The 20,587-nt window shown below is 34.3% G+C and overlaps 1 protein-coding gene across 3 annotated transcripts; it reads left to right on the top strand.

The window, feature by feature from the left end:
• Positions 1-7,735: 7,735 nt before the first annotated feature.
• LOC126692035 (probable 3-deoxy-D-manno-octulosonic acid transferase, mitochondrial) lies at positions 7,736-18,096 on the top strand. 3 transcript variants are annotated; one of them, XM_050387442.1, is made up of 13 exons: positions 7,740-8,031; positions 8,193-8,286; positions 8,557-8,599; positions 9,333-9,455; positions 9,727-9,846; positions 9,916-9,994; positions 10,250-10,366; positions 10,944-11,041; positions 11,675-11,765; positions 13,914-14,033; positions 14,129-14,199; positions 15,575-16,475; positions 17,352-18,096. In XM_050387442.1, exons 1-12 carry the CDS (start codon positions 7,827-7,829, stop codon positions 15,746-15,748), a joined length of 1,335 nt encoding a protein of 444 aa, XP_050243399.1. In that variant the 5' UTR covers positions 7,740-7,826; the 3' UTR covers positions 15,749-16,475; positions 17,352-18,096. The 3 variants fall into 3 exon arrangements, with proteins under 3 accessions (XP_050243401.1, XP_050243400.1, XP_050243399.1); XM_050387443.1 differs by lacking the exon at positions 9,333-9,455 and having other exon boundaries at positions 7,739-8,031; XM_050387444.1 differs by lacking the exons at positions 14,129-14,199; positions 15,575-16,475; positions 17,352-18,096 and adding an exon at positions 12,571-12,828 and having other exon boundaries at positions 7,736-8,031.
• The last annotated feature ends 2,491 nt before the right edge of the window (positions 18,097-20,587 follow it).

The following is a 20,587-nucleotide window of genomic DNA, read 5'->3' as shown; positions in this document are numbered from 1 at the left end:
GTCATCATCCATCACTTTTTTTAAAAAATAAAAGCTTCTACCTATGACGTCCGCTCCAAATAATAGCTATTTATCATCAAACTAAGGCACCAATCAATTTTTAGTGTAAGCGAGGATTGAACCCTAGATATCTTATTCAACTGTCAGAAACTTTATCAGTTAAGCTAACTGGAACCCACTTATCCATCACTTTTATACACTAACACATATAACTTGAGGAATTATTAATGTAACGAGTAATGACATCATAAACAACATGAGACTGCATAAAATACTATGAGCAAAAATTAAACAAGTAAATAGAAGACAACATCGGTTTTACATAAATAAAAATAAATAGAAGATAACATCAATTTTTCTTATACTACATTTGATTTCAATGTCTAATTGACTCTAGAGCACGGTTTTAAAAACCGAAATAATCAAAGAATCAAAAAAAGATTCAATTCTTGGTTTTTACTGGTTTTGGCTTTTTTACTCGACCAGTTTAAGGTTTGATTCTCAATTAAATTCTTTCTCAAAAAAAAAAAAAAAAAGATTCTCAATTAAATTGGCCAGCCGTCCAATCCAGTTCTTTAAAACCATACTCTAGTGTCTAGAGCCAAGCATCCAATTGGTAGAGACCATCCGTGGTTAACCAAGGCTAAACTAGATGCTCTTGCTATTATGCTTATACATTATGACACTTCTAACCTAAGTTGCTTCTCATCATTAGCGGCCAAAGGTGAGTGGGCATGTCTCTTGAAATGGGGGACCATATATAATGTATAACAAAATTGTACATCTTCTTTCGCATTTTTTATACCGAAAATACAATAAAATTTGAAGGCACGAGATGACATATGATGGATATGATGTGGATATTATCAATTTATCATATTGTACAAAGTCGTATAATTAGCTAATTACAAACAAAAATTGCATAATCAAGTGTACGGAAAAAGATTCTCAAAAAAAGTGTACGGAAAAAATTATTTATATAGATGACAATGATTACTACTTTTGCGGGCCTAGTGAGGAAAACCCCTTTGCCCGATTGGCTGGTTCAACCCCTGCCCATCGGCCATCTCCAACGATCATTTTCCTAAATAATATTTGTTTATTCTGGATTTCATTGATTAATTTCAAATTATACGGACTTGACTAATTACTAAAACAAATTAAACAATACGAATTTGACTAAGGAACTCACCCTCCCAGTGGTCCTTAATCAAATTTGAGGACCACTGTCCTTGAAAATTTTATAAAAAAATTTGAGGACCACTGATATTTTATGTGTCCTTTTAATAAATATTCTTAGTCATTTATTAATAAATCATTTTAGAAAAATTTTGATTCCACTTTCATGAAAAATGTAAAAAGTTGTTAACAAAATTATATAGTATCTTTTTTTCCCATTTTCCTAAACAATATTTGTTTATATTGAATTTCATTGATTAATTTCAAATTAATACGGACTTGACTAATTACTAAAACAATACGAATTTGACTAATTAAGGAACTCACCATCCCATTGGTCCTTAATCAAATTTGAGGACCACTGTCCTTAAAAATCTTATAATAAAAAAAAAAAATTTTGAGGACCACTAATATTTTATGTGTCCTATTAATGAGTGTCCTTAGGGCATTTATTAATGGACTATTTTAGTAAACTTTTGATTTCACTTTCATGAGAAATATATGAGAAGTTGTCAACATAATCAATTGTCTTTTTTTTCTCATAAAGAGTTTCTAAAAATATTTTCTAAACTAATATCTTGGTGCATTTGGATGACATGATTTGGGCATTTGGATTTGGATTTGGGTGATTAAAATCCAAATATCTTATTTGGATAGTTTAAAAAATGTCAATGATTTGAATTTGAAAAATCCACAAAGGATTTTAAACCTTTAAAATGCTTGGATTTGAAATAATTCCAAAAATCAATGAATTTCAAATCAAGGCATTTCAAATCTATTAATTTAAAATTTAAATCCAAACCTAAATCCAAGTTCCAAATCAACCTTATTTTATATTATTTTTAGAGTATTTATTAACTTTTCCCATATTTTATAACTGTATTTTCATTGATGATCGATCCCTATTTGATTGGCTCTAATTACACGAGGATTGTGCTTTAAGTGAGCTTCATCAAATTGAGCTAATTATTACACTATTATTGAACCTTGGTAAGAGACTAAGGGTTCATTTGGTTAGAGGAGTGGAAAAGTGGGAGGATGTAAAATATCTAGTTTTTCTTCTCGTGTGTTTGGTTGGAGGGGTGGAAAAGTGGGAGGGTGGAAAACTCTTTTGTTTGGTTGGAGAGAAAAAGGGAAGAATGGAAAATGTAATTTATATAAATTGACTATTATACATTTGTTACATAATATGTAAGAAATAGATTTATTTGTACTTATTAAATAATATAAAATTTACCACATCATATATATAAATTTTTATTTTTATAATGTAAAAATTACAATAGTGTATATATAAATTTAATTGGGCAAAGGATTTTGATCAGGTCACATTGAAAAAAAATAAAAAAATAAAAAATAAGAGAGAGAAGAAAACCTGGACTGTTGGACGTTGGTGTGTTGTGAAGGTAAGATGAGAAGAGACAAAAGTGATAAGGATGATTTGTGAGCAAAAGTCATCGGGTGGGGTAGGTGAATGGGTCATCAGGTCATGAATAAGGGTAGGTGGGAGAGGGTATTTTGTGTAAAAGTGCTTTCAAAGCACTTTTCTTCCCAGATTTTCCTCCCAATTTGGGAGGATCAAAAATGTGGGCCCAGGAGAGAAAACTTTCTCCTGGGTTTTCCGTCTTCCCCATTTTCCTTCCCCAACCAAACAGTGGAAAACAGCATTTTTCATCATATTTTCCTTTCTTTATTTTCCATCCTCCCTGTTTTCACCCCAGCCAAACACACCCTAAGAGCAAGAGGTCAACCTTTTGCAATATGCTTTGCTCAGAGTAATCTTGCTTGGTAAGTGATGGGGAAAAACTATTAACAATTAAACTAACAGTTAGTTTTTTCCAATGACTGAAATGAAAGTAGGAATACAGTTAATAAATAAATAAATAAATAAATAAATATATATATATATATATTTATATATTCTTCCTTCAATCTCTCTGCAGAAGAGGGGCAGGATGCATATTTGTTCTTAGGAAAAGCTAACAGATGTCTAAAGGGTATTGATTTATAAATAAAAAAAATTTTAAAATTTTTTATGAGTAAAGAAAAAAAAAACAAGTGATTTCTTAATTTGATAAATTTTTATATTTCTCATAAAGTAGCATTCTAAAAAAATCTAATAACAAATGTCCTAAAGGAATCCGTTAATCAAAACTTTAATTATTTGCAAAAACAAAGAAAAATATTACACACTCAAAACAATTCATGCTATATTATATAAGAGTTGACCTAAGCCCTTGATTATGAATCTATGATATATGGAACTTGGCTCTTGAATTTAACTGTATGTGACCTGCCTTGTACGACTTTTCCTAAAATCTTGGGGATCATTTCTCTCTCTAAATAGGGAAAAAAAATGCATTTACAAGATCGAAAAATTTTAAAAAAAAAATTCAAAAAGTCTTTGCCCTCCTATTCAATGGAGCTATTAAAGAAGCAACTTGCTTAATACATTTAGGGTGTGTTTGGATACCGCTTATTTTGCTGAAAACTGATAACACTGTAGCAAAATAAATTTTAAATGTGTGAATAGTGTCGTGAGACCCATTTTTAATGAAAGTTTTGTTGAAAAAAGAGGTTTGTGGGTCCCGTAAATTGTGCACAGGATCCACTGGAAAAGTTGAAACACGCTTCTCAAAAAAAAAAAAAACGCAGGATGCAGACGCGCAGCTTATCAGCTGTATTTACAAGATCGAAAAATTAAAAAAAATAAAAATAAATTCAAAAAGTCTTTGCCCTCCTAAGCAAGTTGCTTCTTTAATAACTTCTTTGCTCATTCAAGCTTCATTTCTCCTTGGTGCAATTATGCTACATAATTAAGACTTCCTTCTTTATAACCTACTTTATATATATCCACACCGAACGTGACTTTTACTGCCTTTCAAAAAGTCTTTGTCCTCCTATTCAACGGAGCTATTAAAGAAGCAACTTGCTTAGGAAGCAAGCTGCTTCTTTAATAACTTCTTTGCTCATTCAAGCTTCATTTCTCCTTGGTGCAATTATGCTTCATAATTAAGACTTCCTTCATTATAACCTACTTTATATATATCCACAACGAACGTGACTTTTACTACCTTTCCTTTTAAGATTTCTAAGTTACTTCGTAACTTTAACGAATTTATTTTGTACTTTAATAAAGTGCAATTATCATAAGCGGATATTATCAGTTAAACTAAAAAACTACATTGATGTTAGGTAACAGAATTGCATAATTCCAATCAGATCCAAATTCCAAGGCGATTCATTTATTCAATTTACGAATTGACAATAGAAATGTAGATCGAGAATTTTTTAAAAATTAAAAAAATAATAGTAAAATTGGATCGCTGTAATAGAATCAAAAAGGTAAAAACGCAAAGAATGAAATATTCACATAAATTATGAAGATCTGAAGCTAAATTCAAGTTGAGAGAGAGAGGACTTGCCTTGGCTTGGCGATGAGAACGAGAACAGCAAGGTTGACGACAGCGAAGGGCTGTTGCTTGTGCTGAACTCGTTTTGCATGAAAATGGACTCGCTAGGGTTTTGGAGGTTTGTGACTAGGAAGAAGAAGGAGTTGGAGTCGTTGAGAGCTCAAATGCCTTTCTCTTTAGCTGAGTGCCTCGATCCAGCGAGGTTCATGCTCAAATTGATATCGGAGGTGTTTCCGATGGACAAGAGGGTGGAGAAGAGTGAGAAAGGGAACAATTTGGGCTGGACCTGTGTTCTGGTGCTGGAATCGCTGATACCGGTGGTGGTGGACCCGGTGATCGGAAAGTTGAGGCTGCTGGTGAATGAAAGAGAGAGTGAGAGTGAAAGTGAGAGTGAGAGTGATTGGAGAGCGAGGCGATTAGGCAAACAAAGGGTCTGATAGTTTTAGGGGTTTTATTTATACTTTGCATAAAGCCGTGTTTTTAACTTACAGCTATAGGCAAAATCTGAAGCCACATTTAAGAAACGCAACTCCATCCCAAACTAAAGCTGCGTTTTAAACACGTGGCTTCAGACTAAATTTAAAGCCGCATCTATAAAACGCGGCTTTAGGCAAGATGGAGCTAGGGTTTTTTAAATGTGGCCATGGTTAAGATTTAAAAAAAAAAAAAAAAAAAAGGAAGGTCCTATAGCCGCATTTTTTAAACAAGGCAATATTTCCACCCCTAAAAATGTGGCTATACACACTAAAAACGCGGCTCTAGACATGGGCTATAGTCGCATTTATAAAACGCGGCTTCATATGAATAACTTTAGCCGCATTTCTAAAAACGCGGCTATAGGCTGGCTATAGCCGCGTTTTTGAAAACGCGGCCTAAGACCCGCATGTTTTGTAGTGATTATACCCCTACTTTATTTTCAAAACTATTTGAAAAGAAAACTAACTAATATTTAAAAAAAAAAAATCAATTTAATTGAGACACCTTTTTAGTTGCCTCATTAAGAATAACTCTTTTTTAAAAAGCTGATAAATTTATTTAAGGGTAGTTATGTAAACTTATACATTTTTATAAGGCAGACAAGACAATAAATGATATTCCCTTAAAAAGTTTAACTTTTCAAATAGAACAAACAAATTGGGACAAAGGGAGTATTATTTTGTGGGTATTATTTCATTAAAATATTACTTAATATAAAGTATGAATTGCCTTTTATATTATGTAACACACATACATATAGCGAATACAAATTTTATCCTCCCCAAAGTAAAATCTTGGCCTAACCATTAATAGAGAGTTTGTGTAGTTTTCGACCTTCCCACCATGAGAGAAGGGCTATATTATAGACTGGTTAGCCTTTCAAATGCTGGGGATTACAAGCTAAACAATAGAAAGACCATAAGAGCAACTGTATTAGTGCTTGCATAAGTTTGCAAAATAGAAAAAATGGTTAGTTTTACACATTTTAACCAAAAAAACACCCACGTCGGTGGGTGCATAAGTTTATATATATCCAAAATAACTATAGTAACTGTGCATATATCTATAGTTACTGTTCATTTGCAAATGATTTTTTAATTCTTTTTTTCTCTCACTTCGTTGCTGACCTTCTTCCTTGATTTTCTCTTTCCCTTTTCAAAGTCCTCAACCTCAAAGGAAACTCTCTCTCCGGCCAAATCCCAGACCTCACTGACCTCCTCAATCTCAAATCTCTCTTCCTTAACAACTTCTCTAGAAACTTCCCTGACTCAATCTCCAATCTCCACCACTTAAAAATCGTCACCCTCACCAAAAACCAGATCTCCGGTCAGATCCCAACCTCACTCCTCAGACTCCAACGACTATACACACTGTATTTGCAGGACAATAACTTGACAGGTTCACTTTGTCTTATAGAAGAAGAAGAAGAAGATTTGGATATGATTTGTGTTATTTTGCTGGGTAGTTTATAGAAGAAGAAGAAGAAGAAGATGATGTGGTTTTGGTTTGGGATAAGAGAAGAAGAAGAAGCAGCAGCAGCGGCGATGCAGGCGAAGAGCAACAACAGTGGCTGAGAGAGAGGTTTGAGAGAGGAGAGAGGTGAGAGGATCAGTGTGAGAAGTGAGAGTTATCTAAGAGTGAAATAATAATAAAAAAATGAATAAAATGATTATTTAAATAAAGTAGAGTGTATAATAGATAATTTGATGTGTGTGTGTTTTGTAAAAGTGACTATGTAAAATAGAAAAAAGTGGGTTCTTATGCTAAAATAGACAGAAATTTTGCAAAGACTAATGCGGTTGCTCTAAGAATAGAAAGGCTTTAAGGCACGAACAAATAGTTTTTTTTAATACCGTATTTGGTCCTGCTCAAATAGTTTGCTAATGGATTGCAAGAACATCTCTCTAAGGATACCCTTTTTTTTTTTTATATATTTATAAATTTATGGTCTAAACAAGTCTAGAACAAAGTATAAGTTAATTAACTAATAAGGTAAAATACAGTTGACCTCCTTGAGGTTTAGGTTAATGCCAACCATGTCCAAGATTTTTCAAAATTGACCAATTTGAACTCTAAATTGTTATTCATTTTTCTTCTCTCTCTCATAGTGATAGAAAGCAACGAGGAATTTAAAAGTGGAAAGGAAAAGGGAAGTTCCAAATGAAGGACCTAGTCTCAAGGGGCAAGCTTCCTAGTGTCAGTGTCAAGTCTCGAGAGCTTGTGTCTGCTGAAAGCTGCCTTTTTTTCTTTTTTGCCTTTCCTTGCCTCTCACATTTCGGTTCATTGCAAGCTTGCCTAAGGTGGCAAAGGACAGACTAATTGAGGATCAAATTGATTAGTTTTGAAAAATTTTGAACCCGACTGATATTAACTCAAATTTCAAGAGTGTTAATTGTATTTTACCCTAACTAATATCCTACAAAATCACCCAACCCACCCACCCTCTCTCTCATAACAATCAAGATTGAGAATGAGACCCCAATGGTTATTTCCAATTTGTGGTATTATGCACAAAAATGTTTTACTTCACCAAAACATAAAATAAAATCAGATAACGAAGGTGAGTGTAAATTGTAAATTAAAGTTGATTTGGCTAGTAGGCCCCATTCAGGCAACTTCCCCCTTGGCCCACCGAGCCCACCCAATTTTTTTTATACCCACACCCACACACACTCTGTCACACACTCACTCATTCAGATCAAAAACACAATTTTGGGGAAAAAAAAAATTGAATTTGACTCATTTGAGAATAGAGAAATGGCGGCAACGGAGGCAGCAGGAAAGTTAGCGTACAGAATATACAGAGCAGTGAGCTACGGTGCAGAGCCGGTGGTGAATCTTCACCTACGGTGGCGCAGACTTCGTGGCCGCGAACACTCTCTCCGCTGGACCGAGCGATTGGGCCTTCCTTCTCTCTCTCGGCCCACCGGCCCACTCCTCTGGTTCCACGCCGTCTCTCTAGGTTCCCCCAACTTCTCAAACTCTCTATATGCTGCTAATTCAAATGCTCAATGAGTTGTTGAAAAATTGTATTAGGTTCTGTCAAAATTAAAGGTTTATCAAATTACCATACTACTATAAATTTGGAATTTGGAATTTGAAAGTTGAAATTTGAAATTGTAGGTGAAGGAATTACGGCGATTCCGATAATCAAAGAGTGCATGAAGCAGAGGCCTGATGTGAACGTTTTGATGACTACTACAACAGTGTCTGCATTGTAAGAAATTATGGTTTTTTTTTTTAAATTTATTAATTGTAGCTTATTATTGTGAATTTGATTTGGTAGAGTGCGGTTTAATTAAAGCTTATAAAGTCCAAATAAATTTCCTAGGGATTGTTCTTGATTTGCATATTTGAAGTGATGAATTAGCTATTAAGCCGTTAGGAAATGGTGAGTTCAATAATTTAATCTAACATGAAGAACCGCACTAATAAGCGCGACTGACCTTTGTGTACTTAAATTTATGAATTCCCTTTATTGGTGCAGCGAAGTAATAAGTAAACGGCTTCCAAGTGGTGTCATATATCAGGTACTCTTCGGGATATTAAGTCGACATTTACTTTGTTCTCTGCACTATGAAAATTTGAATTTGTGCAGATTCATTTTGATATTTCTGTAGACTATTCTGTAGTACATTTCTGTTCTTATGTGACTTGACAAGTCGGTGGCATTTCATTGCTTTGCTTAAGTAAGAAGTAGCATAACATGTTGTGTTCTTGTTGGCCATAAAGCATCAGGTTGCTTAGAACCGCATGTTTCACCATGCTGTTTAGCTTCTTGATATTTTCAACCGCTATGATGGTCAAAACCCAGAAAACTGTTGACTTCACGTGATGTTATTATTGAAATAATTAGAACTTAATGGTGATGCTGCTTCAGCCTTAATTTTTCTGTTAGTAGACCTTTAAAAAAAAAAATTCTATCTTCCAAATGAAATAAAAGGATCTATAGAAATTTCAAGGTTGAATGGGAACAACATTAACACCAATGCCTTTTAAGCTAGTTTCTCAGCCATTCTATCAAAATAGCTTGGTAGCTGTGGCTGCACAGGGAGCTTTTCTTGCTAGGTTTCAATGTCCCGCTTCTTGCTACTGCTGCCTATTTAAGTTAGGGCTTTGACGGAAACATGGTTTGAAAATTTTGTTTGTGACTGCATTTGATGTCTATGTCTTAAGCTTTAATGCATTACTTGTTCGCTTTAGCTTAACCAAAAATTGATGTAACATTTGTTTTAATGTGCTCAAACTTTCTGGTTGAACCAGTTTGCCCCACTTGATACTCCTTCTGCAGTTGGTGCTTTCCTTGACTATTGGAAGCCAAATGCAATCATCCTAATAGAGAGTGAACTATGGCCAAATCTTATTATGGGTGCCTCAGAAAATGGTGTAAGATAGTCCTTCATATTCACACATGTAATATATGTTTATTTACTTCAATTAGATCTAGGACCACCCTTTATTTTTTTAAAGACATCATGTTTTTCTTGAGCAACGTTATTCTATATGTGTGCATAATTGCGTATCTTACAAAGTCATTTTTGAGATCGTATGCCTTTCATGATATATATAGACACGCATGCATCTCTGTAATTAAAGCAGGCACTCTCAGTTACCTTGTATGATTCTCTTAACTTTTTCCCATTTATTTGCTTTTCAGATAGTGCTGGCATTGTTGAATGCTCGAATGTCTTCAAAATCCTTTAAAAAATTTTCGGGACCATTGCTTCTTCCACTGATTTCATTGATGCTGTCAAAGTTTTCTTTGATTGTCCCCTTGGTATGTATTCCTTTGTTTTTAATGACAGTAATTTGTATTCTGTTGTGCTGATCTTGTTGTATGACACAGAGCACTATGCAAGCGATCCACTTCCAACTACTACAAGCCTCTCCTTATATCATAAAATTTTCCAATGACCTAAAATATGGTATGTTCATCAAATATGAGTTGAAATCCATTTAGTATTTTTAAATGTTGATTTTTAAAAGTGGTCTTCCCCTAGTTTTTTTTTATTGATTATTGTTGGACTATACTTCTTTTGAAGTACTTTTGATAATTAAGTTGCTACCATTTGAATCCCTTATTTTATCTTTTGCAATTTTCCAATAAAATAAATTTTGAAAGTAGTTGAAGAAGATGAATATAGTCTATCTTAATTTGGTGTTGTATTCTTTCTATTCAGCGGTAGAAGAATTTGATGCTTCAGAGGGAGAGTTAAGAAGTATACAGGATCTGAAGTTACAGCTTGCCCACAGGCAGGTTTGGATGGCCTCTTCCATACATAGGGGTGAAGAAGAAAGTCAGTTCCCAGTCATTTGCTTCCAATACTAACATAGTACAGTGACCTAAATTTATTTGTCCTTTTTCAGTCAAATTTATGTAAAGACCTCACCTCCATTTTGTGGTGTTATTATACCACATTAATAGCTGTGTTGGTTTATAAAAGCTTGATTTAACTTATAAGTCTAGGAGTCCATGATTGTAGTGCAACTGGTACAACTGACATATTAGGGTAGTTTGATGTCACTAAGGATGGAATTTTTTCTCATTGCAAAAATGTCAACATGTTCTATCTACTCAATTTGTATTACGTGCAAATTGCTGCATTCATTTTTTTTCTTTTCATATTTTGTAGGTCCATTTTTTGGGAAAGTAGAACAAATCCACCCAAAATGAAGTAACTAATTGTTCTTGACTTTTGACTTCTTTTTGTTTAGTTACCATGTTTAACTTTAACAGATTCAATATTAATATCTCTGGGGCATAACGTATAGATGTATTATAGTGGTCTTCAGTTTCCTTTAACTTTTATTGTTGTTTTAGTTTTCTTTACTTGTTGAAAATAAAAGCTGAAGTGACATTGGTTCTCTCTGCAGTAATGCTAGGAGCTCATAGAGTGCTCACGGAAATGCATCCAGATATAGTCACTATACTTGTGCCTCGCGATCCACAACATGGACTAGAAATTGCTCAAGTATGGTTCTGATGCAAAGCCAGTTAACAATATGACTGTAGTTCCCCTCTTTATAATTGCTCCTTGTGGTCATTCATAATAAGTTTCCAACAATCTTATTATAAGAGATGGATGAAATTTCTAATCCCAGATACTACTTGAGTTCATGGTAGTACAGTAATCATTAAACAGTATTTGAAAGACATTAAGGCCCCGTTTGGTAGAGTTGTTAAACAACTCATTTTCAATTTTTAAACAACATTACACACATTTTCACACATTTTTTCACCCACGTGTATTTCAAAAAACTACAAACAACATTACTTAAACTCCTCTACCAAACGGGCCCTAACAATCTGGGTTGTAAAAGTAATCATGTGCAATTGATTACCAATGTGTAGATACATAATGTAATGCAATTTGGAAATCTATTTTAGAAGTTTTCATAGTATTAGGAACATGTGTATACTTCTTGAATTTATGGTCCATATGGGTTAGATTTTATCTTTTTCAAAATAGAATAACTTATCTTTTTTTTCTTTTCTAATTTCGTTAATATTCTAATGCATAGCTGCATTGGATCTATCACATCTGAGGCTACACCTTAACATACCTTTCTCTCTGTGTGTGATGCCTTTGCCTTAAATGGTGCAGGAACTGCAGAAAGCAGGGCTAAATGTAGCTTTGAGGTCTCGACAAGAGAACCTTAAGCCAGGAACTAATATATACATTGTGGACACATTAGGTTTGTATTTTCTTTCTCCTCTACTTCTTTTGTTGTCTTTTACTTTTTCCCTACAATGCATGTTTACTTCTGTGAAAAGTGCTCCGAGAATTGAAAGCATCTCACCCATGTTGCTTTACCTTAAAACACCATTTTAGTCAAGATGCTTTTGAAGTCTATAACAATTTCTCCATTATCCAGACCTAACCATTTGTAAGATTAATTATTAGTATGTAGCTCATAGATTTGAAACATACTAGATGAAGTAAGATGCTTTTAGAGAGTTGCATGATTGGTACGTACTTGATTTTTTGGATAAGAGAATAATTTATTAGAAAGAAGGTACACTTAAATGCAATTGCCCTTAAAGAATTACAAATGGACACTCATTAGGTCCAAAAATTCAAAAAATGGAACTAAACGACACCCTCCCCCAATCAAAGTACAATATGTAAACAAAGATATCAAAAAACTGAGACTTCCCACATGGTACATGATGTAAATAAGGTTTCTTCAAATAAGAACGTTAAGATAGATGAATGGGAAGACAAAAAAGGACAAAACAGAACTTAATACTTTGGTGATTGGTTTGGGGCCTAGTTGACGGGAACTCTAGTTGGGGGTTAAATGAGGGAGTTAATAAGCATGGGTTGTCGACTTTCAACCAAGGCTTTGTTTATTTTAGTGTAAAATGTTTTCCCACTGGTGATGTTCTCAACGAAAAATGGTCTCAGAGAAAATGAATTGTTTTCCATTGTTTGTTTGCAACTTGGAAAATAATTTTCTAACTTTTGATTACACTGAAAATTCCCAACGATGATGACAGTCATGAGAGGAAAGTGGTGGTGGCAGCAATGGCAGGTGATTGATGATGGTGGGCGAGTGGTAGCAGCAGGCAGGTTGAGTTACAGCCAGAGTTTGATGGCCGTGAAGGCCGGCAGTTAGTTGTCAGTGATAGGCTGTGGTGGCTAGAGAGTGGCAGCTGGTGGTGGCAACGGCCGGCAACCAATGGCCAATTGGTAGTTGGGGAAGGGGGGCCGGGGGGAGATGGTAGTGACCATCAACCATAAAGGAGTTGAAAGGGGTAAGAGTGGTAGGGATAAAGTCAAGGTTTTTCTGGAAATTGGTTTACAATTTTTAAACCATTTTCCACCATTTTGGTGTAACTAGTTGTTGACCATAGAAAACATTTTTTTGTTGACTTAACATTTTCAGTTGCATTAAACACCGGAAAACTTTTTTTAGAAAATATATTGATGTGGAAACAAAAGGAGCATTAGAATGAATTGTACCAGGAGTGAAATGGTTCATTTTATTGAAGCAGCTGATGAATTAGGATTTATTCATGTAAACCCCAAATTAATGATGAGTGTTTATTAGTTGAGCCAACTTTTGTCCGGTTTTGCTGTTGGTCCATTAGATACATCATCCAAAATGTAAGTCACAAACCTCCCAAGGATTACATGTTTGCTTCAAAGGATATGTTCAAGGATAATGCCCCAAAGTTACTTTCTCTCATCAGCAATTCTCCTAAACTCACGCTTAAAAAGTGTGGGTCATTCATGGGGCACATGCTGTGCACCTGGAAGGATAGGTTTCATTTCAAATCCTATGTTGCATATTAGGTATAATGGGAGATGCTTTGGAATGAAGATCTTTCTTATATATTTTTCATATAATTTGCTTTCACTGTATTTGGTGTTCGGTGTTCTTTAATAAATCAAAACATTCCTGTACCCCATGCCTGCCACTCCTCTTGAGGCTTACACTGCACCGCAGGTGAACAATGAAAGCTTAGTCTGCTCCATTCTCATATATTTATATAAACTGGTGCCTGGTTTTGTATTTGACAGACCTGGGTTGAATTTTGTCATCCTGGGTCTCTCTTCCACTCCCCCCCCCCCCCACCCCAATATTTTCCGTATGTGGATTTGAAGAATAGCCAACGTAGACATTTTGTTGAGCCTGTTGATGTTCATGAAATTGGCAGTCGTGACTGCAATTGAGGCTTGCATAGAAGTCAATAACATGATATTGAACTTAGTACCTTATGAGGCACCATTCCATGCATATATCAAACCTTGCATGGGTAGGCTTTTATGCTTGATTTAAAGGATATTTGGTCCACAATAATAATATTGCTATGTCCTCTTTGAATCTGTTTTGTAGGTGAGTTGAGATACCTGTATAGGTTAACTCCAATAGCTGTAGTTGGAGGTTCCTTCTTCTCTGGTTTGGCTGGCCATAACATATTTGAAGCTGCTGCAGCTGGCTGTGCTGTTTTGACAGGTAAACTTTTGTTCGCTCATACGTTCTTGGGTTAAATTGTCATGTTTTAAGGTACTATTTTAGAAGCTCTTTTTTTTATTTATTTTTTATATCAGGTCGTCATGTTGGGCATTTCTCACACATGGTACTAGAAATGCAACGATTAAATCCTTTGTCAGTTCTGCAGGTTTGCTGAACTCTCTCCTTGTTAATATTTTATATTTCAAATTTTAATATATATTATTTAAGATCATTTTTGTAGTTCAATCTCCAAAATGATTATAATGTTTCGACCAAACTCTTTTTGTAGTTCAATCTCCAAAATGATTATAATGTTTTGACCAAGGTTGTCAAAATCGGGATCCTACGTAGGATTGTGGGAGGTAGGTGGGATCATGGATTGTAGGGTCGAATCGTGAATCGTAAGATCCTACATTATTTGAAAAACAAAAAACAAAAAATACACATTGGTATGTTAAATAATCACATAAATTATACATTCATTGATATAATTACCATACATCACTACATCCATTTGTAAGCATCATTTAAAGAGACCAAAAATCTCAAAACGTGACACTCTATTGAGATATTTTTTATTTGGGTCCAAATGACACTCTTTATATTAGAGTGGAAAAACTTGGCCAATTGAGATTTTATTTTTCATTTGGGTCCAACTGAGCCTTCTGTCAAGTTAAAGAAGATTACAAGAAACTAAGGTCGTTTGGGATCATCATAATCGTATGATCCTACCGATCCTGAATGATCGCAAAGATCCTCGAAAGATCCGGATCGTCTTGGGCAGGTGAGATTGTAAAATCGTAGGATCCAGACCGAGATTTTGACAACCATGGTTTCGACAATATTAAATAATAATTCTGCTCTGAAAATCTAGAACAAATAAAGAGATATGAGTTGTCTTGTGAGTATTCAATCGATTTTTGAGTCTGTACTAATCTTCATAGACTTAAGGTTATTTGTTAACATGATTTGTTCAATCTTCTGTTTGTAGCGTACAGGGCTACAACTTTTCAGTTGACTTAGGTATTTGTAGATGATTTTTGTTTGCCAGATTGGGGGATTTTGATGTAAGGAAGTGATCTGCATGGATGGTTCCTGAGTTAATTAGTGGGAAGTAGAGGATCTATTAACATTGAAACACACGTATTTCCTGCTTCAGTTAATTCTTTGAGAAAAGCTATGAAATAATTCAAGAAGATACTTTGAACTGTATTGGTGCTGAACTTCAATCTGAATCCATAAGGGCTACTATATGCTGAAATCATAATATGAGATAGCTCAGTCAAATACGGTCTCCTTACTAGAAAGCTCTTAGATCTTATTAATGGCCAGTTTGGACAGACGGGGGAGTAGTAGAGTTGGCCAGAAATTGACAATTTCCGGCCAACTCTACTCTACTCCTCCTCCTCCCCCTTCATCTAAACTAGCCATATGGGCATCTGAACCATTACATTCCCGGAAAATCAACTGTTCTTTAAGTTTTTCATTTGTTAATTTTATTAAATTTTATTTGGGATCTTTTACTGTAACTGCCCATTCAGGTTTCTGGAAAATTAGAGCTTGAGAAAGCGCTCAAGGAGCTCTTCAGTGATGCCAAAGTTCTAGAAGCACGCCGCATGGCTGCAAAACAAGCATTTCGTGCTTTGTCCACTGGTATTGTTGCCAATGTTTGGAGTCTGCTAAATGTCCATGTTTTAAATCAGGCTCTCTGTTAGAAACTTAATCAAGACTGACATGCAACAAAAGTAATGTGAAGGTGAAGACTGTTTTATTCTACAACAATGAAGTACTTACCAATTTAATGCTGATTAGTGCGTCTGGAACCTGTCATGGCTCTTCATACACTAGGCACAACCTTTCTAGCTGTATCTTTCAAGTCACACTGATCTATACAATCTCATTCGGTGGGTGTTATATTGGTGGTCCGCTATGCCATTGGGTACATTCAATTTGGACATCAACTTTTGTCCATATGAGAAGGTGAAAGAGAAATTTAAGTGGTGTTGTAATCATGTGTTACCCTGTACCAAAGTTGCATCTAGCCTGGATTTGAGTGAAATAGAAAGATAATTATGCAATACAAATTACAGCTCATGTCTTTTTTATACCTTGTACAGTACATATTCTTTTGCATCTGTTTCTATAAAATTTATGTATTTTTGCACTGACATTTTGTTTCTTCATGTGTCTCTACCCACTTCAAAAGGCTGCATTTGAAAATGATACAACTATAAGGGAATTATTTTCTTCCCTTTTTTAAGTAATTTGAGAAGTTTTGGTACTTTGAAATTTGTTATTGGAAGCTTCAAGGGGTGATATAATCCTCTTTCACATCCATTATGGTGTTGGTGTCAAAGGGTTTGGCTGTAGCGAACCTTTTGATTTGCCTGTTCTTTAGAACTGCAAGCTTGGGAGCTTAAAAGACATTGGATAATGAAGAAGGTAATAGATTCTGCTTTTGGTATATATATTTCAGTTCCAGAAATGCTATTTTTGTTCTGTTGGTACATGCCAATCAATTTTCTTCTCTTTATGTTCTGGTAAGAGAACATATCATGCAGTACCTCCATTTTTCAGTTTGGGACCACTTACAATTTTTTTTTTTTTTTTTTTAAAAAAAATTTGAGAGTTAAGCATTTTCAGTATGTCTAATTCAATACAAATACTAAAATTAATTGAAAAAAGCATCTATTACCTGTTTCTAGATTTGGATTATATTACAGATCTATACATTTATTGCAAGTTCAAGTGAGCAGTCACATGTTTTCACTTAGGTTCCTATATAAATTCATGGTATAGATTAATCTATAAACTATGTTGTAGATTTTACATCTTTCTTAATTTTTGGTTAGCTGGAAAATATTTCAGTTTACACTATATTTTCACAGCCCAGAAACAAGTTTATGGGAACATAGGCAAATGTTGATGCACCCTATCGGCTTTTTATCCTACATGTTTTTTTTCTTTTTTTTTTACTTGATCAAAGAAATTTTGACGGTGATCTAATTGATTAGAAAAAGATTTGAGTTGTTGCTCTGCTGTATGGCTCATGGCTATGTAACTAATATGTGTAGCTTCCAGTCTTCCTGTGTGCATCACAATAGCTGTTTATTTCTCATGAAAAATCTTAACCTTCATTGAATGTTTTTTTTTCTTCTGAATAACATTCATTGAACATAAAAGGCATAAATATGGTACCTATCAAAAAGAAAAGAAAATTAAAAGGTATAAAATTGTAACCCTTTATTTCAATATAATTTGGTAATATGTTATGAACCTGTTGAGTAGCAATTGATTAACAATGCTGCTGCTTGTCAGTGTTTAATGTACAGAGCCTGGTTCAGCAGGAGGCAATCTCTGCTGTATTTCTCGTTCCCCGACTGTCGTAGCTGTATCTCTAGCATGTTGATTTTCTTGCAATTCCTTGAAGAAGTGGTCTAGAGTCCCTCAATGAGCTCAATCCCAGCTTTTCCACGGCCCCATGGCAAGTGAATTGACTCTCATTATTACTGCCTCCAAGGGACTGGATTATATCTTCAAAAAGAAACTCATCGCAAGGTATGGCAAGAGGGCCACTCTTGTTATGAACATTCTCTTCATAAGCTTGGTCTAGCAACTGTCGAATTACTGGGTGGTTCAGGTAATCCGCTCTTATAACAAACCTCTTGCTAGCTTCTCCCACTTTTACAGCCAAGTGACCTGGAGGAACGTCCCGGGGGGGTTTCTTTGCTCCGCCTCTGGCAAACTGCCGCCACATGCAAGCCATTCTTTTGAGGTCTCAGGTATGCATGTGAAGTATTTGAGAGCTTAGAATGGCCCATGGTGGTGTATTTATCAAGCAGGGAAATATCCTCTACAGTTAGGTCCTATACAGTTTATGCTTTTACATGTCACAACATCCCATATAGACAAAGTTATTCAATCATGTATCCTGTTAGAAGAATGACTTAAGATAACTAGGTTTTGACAAAGTTTTGTTACTGCATGAATTGTAGGTTACGTTGCATAGAACTATACATTTTGGCATTATGCTATTGAGGGATTTTGGGGGTTTCCCTGGTCATCTTGTCTGTGACGTTACTATTGCAATTAGTTTTTTCTGGGTTATAGCTAATTATATTTATGTGTGATTAACCCAACAATGTTTTGATTGATGTCGACAATGTTTTCTCCAATGTAATAACCTTGAGGGTCTGCCTCAGTATATTTTTTTATTTTTTATTTATTTTAAATTAGAGTTTTAACTTATTACATTTACTTTTGATAATTGTGCTCTTTATCATCAAACCAAGATACTAATTGGTTTTTTATGTAAGCAAAGACTGAACTTTAGATCTCCTATTCAATCATCAGAAACTTTATTAATTGAGCTAACTGAAACTCATATACTTTAGATAAATACACCAATGAACAATGAGTCCTCAACAACTAAAAATATAGCATTTCTCTCCCATCAAACACCCCAAAAATAAAAATAAATAAATGTAGTGCATAGTGATGGCTGGTGACAGGTGTATAATGAGAAAGTAATTATAATTTAAGCTGTATATTGTAAATATTCTCGTAGTTATTCTGCACTAAGTAAATAAATAAATAAAAACCTAGTTTAGAGTTGAAATTGACTTATGTGACTGACAAATGCTTGACATGTTTTGGTTAGGAACCTGTCATTCTGTTGCCTTCTTTCATATGTCATCACATGTGTGTGCGAACTAGGATTTGAAATATCTGTATTTCACACGTGTCATTCGTCACTGAGTTGGGAAATATGAATTGCGGTGGTGACCAATCGTGCTTTAGTTTTGATGCACTCTACATGATAATAGTTGTCGTGAAAAAAATAAAGTTGGGCTTAAACATTGCCCATTTTTAAAGCATCTTTTTTCTTAAATGGTGGATTTTGTTGGTTGGGCCAGGCCCAAGTTCCACATTGTATCACGTAGATTTCTTAAAATAAGTTAGTATGGTAGGAACTAGGAAAAAGTATATTTCCAAAAATTCTCTATCCCAATGCGTCATAAAACCATTCACTTGTACTTTTAGTTGCATAATTTATTTAGTGAATCATGTGACTTATTTAAATAAGAAATGTAGATTGTTTTATAAATTGTCACGTAATGAATTGGATTTTCCGGTTTAGATAGTTTCATAAATTGCCACATGCAAGTAATCTTTTTATAAACTAAGTTTTTCTTTAGATTTTTTTTTTTAAAAAAAATTCCTCTAATCCATTATGTGGCAAATTATAAAACAAACGTCATCTCTAATGTGTAGTACAAATACTAAGGGCAAGAAAAATTGACCAAAGGCTAGAAAATAAAAAAGTATCTACTACAAATACTCAACTCTCTTATACTAGGCACTCACACTTGACAAATGGTATTAGAGAAATTTTGCTAAAATAAGCCAAATTAGTGTAAAAGAACTCATAAGCAGGTGAATGTTAACATACGAACTCCCATTAATATCACATGGCTCTTTCTACCAAATATGTCATCTCGAATGTCACATGATTTCTCATAAAAAAAAGTCACTTAACTCATTAAAAATGTCTATGATTAAAAATACAAGTAGATGGTCTTTTCAACTATCACATGGTGGATTGGAGGAAAATTCCTTCAAACTAATTTAAGGATAAACTTTTTCCTTTTTGATACACAACTCTCACTCCCTCTCAACCTTGAAAGAACTGTCAAACTACATTTCTTTAAAGTATTGGAAGATAATTACACAAGGTCATCAAGCCTTTTACTATACTAGGCATAATTACACAAGGTCATCAAGCCTTTTACTATACTAGGCATAGACCTTCGACTCCTATTTTTTACAAAATTACTTTTTTCTTTATAAAGAATATATTACTTATTTAACAATCAGACTTTCCTTTTGGGTGTGTATGTATATATGTGTGAGAGAGAGAGAGAAAAAAAAATCTAAAATGGTGAGGTTCCCTCAAAGACAAAATATAGTTACCATATTGTCTTCACTTTTGAGTAACTTCTCATTCAAGGACCGAAAGTTTATTAGAGATGACATATTTGGTAGAAAGAGCCATGTGATATTAATGGGAGTTTTTATGTTAATGTTCACCTACTTTTGATTTCTTATACACTAATTTGGTTTATTTTAGCAAAATTTCTCTAGTATCATTTGTCGAGTGCCTAGGACAAGAGTCGGGTACTTGTACTAGATGCTTTTGTGTTTTTTAGCCTTTGGTCGGTTTTTCTTTCCCTTAATATTTTAGTTTGAAAGATCAAGTTGTCGTGTGAAATAGACAGTTGAGATATGAAATGGCATTTAACTAAAAACTATTAATGTCTTAACCTGATATTAAAATAAGATCTCTAGAATTGAATCTCACCAATACTAAAAAATTATTATTAAAAAAAAACACACACCAATCATCATAGAACGAATAAAGTACTTGGCTCAAATTTCATTTACACTAAAAATAAACTTAATGGTATTATCATTGAATAAGAGACTAGGATCGAATCTCACCTACACTAAGAAGAAACATAATGATGACCATAATGTTTGAGGTACTGATACGT

This window comes from Quercus robur, chromosome 7 (genome assembly GCF_932294415.1).
Source record: "Quercus robur chromosome 7, dhQueRobu3.1, whole genome shotgun sequence".
Taxonomy (NCBI): domain Eukaryota; kingdom Viridiplantae; phylum Streptophyta; class Magnoliopsida; order Fagales; family Fagaceae; genus Quercus; species Quercus robur.
This window is presented reverse-complemented; position numbering and strand designations above follow the sequence as displayed.

What these genes read in the sequence shown, in the direction of transcription:
- LOC126692035 (XM_050387442.1), top strand. Translation starts at nt 7,827, where the DNA reads ATGGCGGCAACGGAGGCAGCAGGAAAGTTAGCGTACAGAATATACAGA. An exon ending in ACTACAACAGTGTCTGCATT is followed by an intron (nt 8,287 to 8,556) that starts GTAAGAAATTAT and finishes TTATTGGTGCAG; the next exon opens with CGAAGTAATAAGTAAACGGC. An exon ending in CAAGTGGTGTCATATATCAG is followed by an intron (nt 8,600 to 9,332) that starts GTACTCTTCGGG and finishes TGGTTGAACCAG; the next exon opens with TTTGCCCCACTTGATACTCC.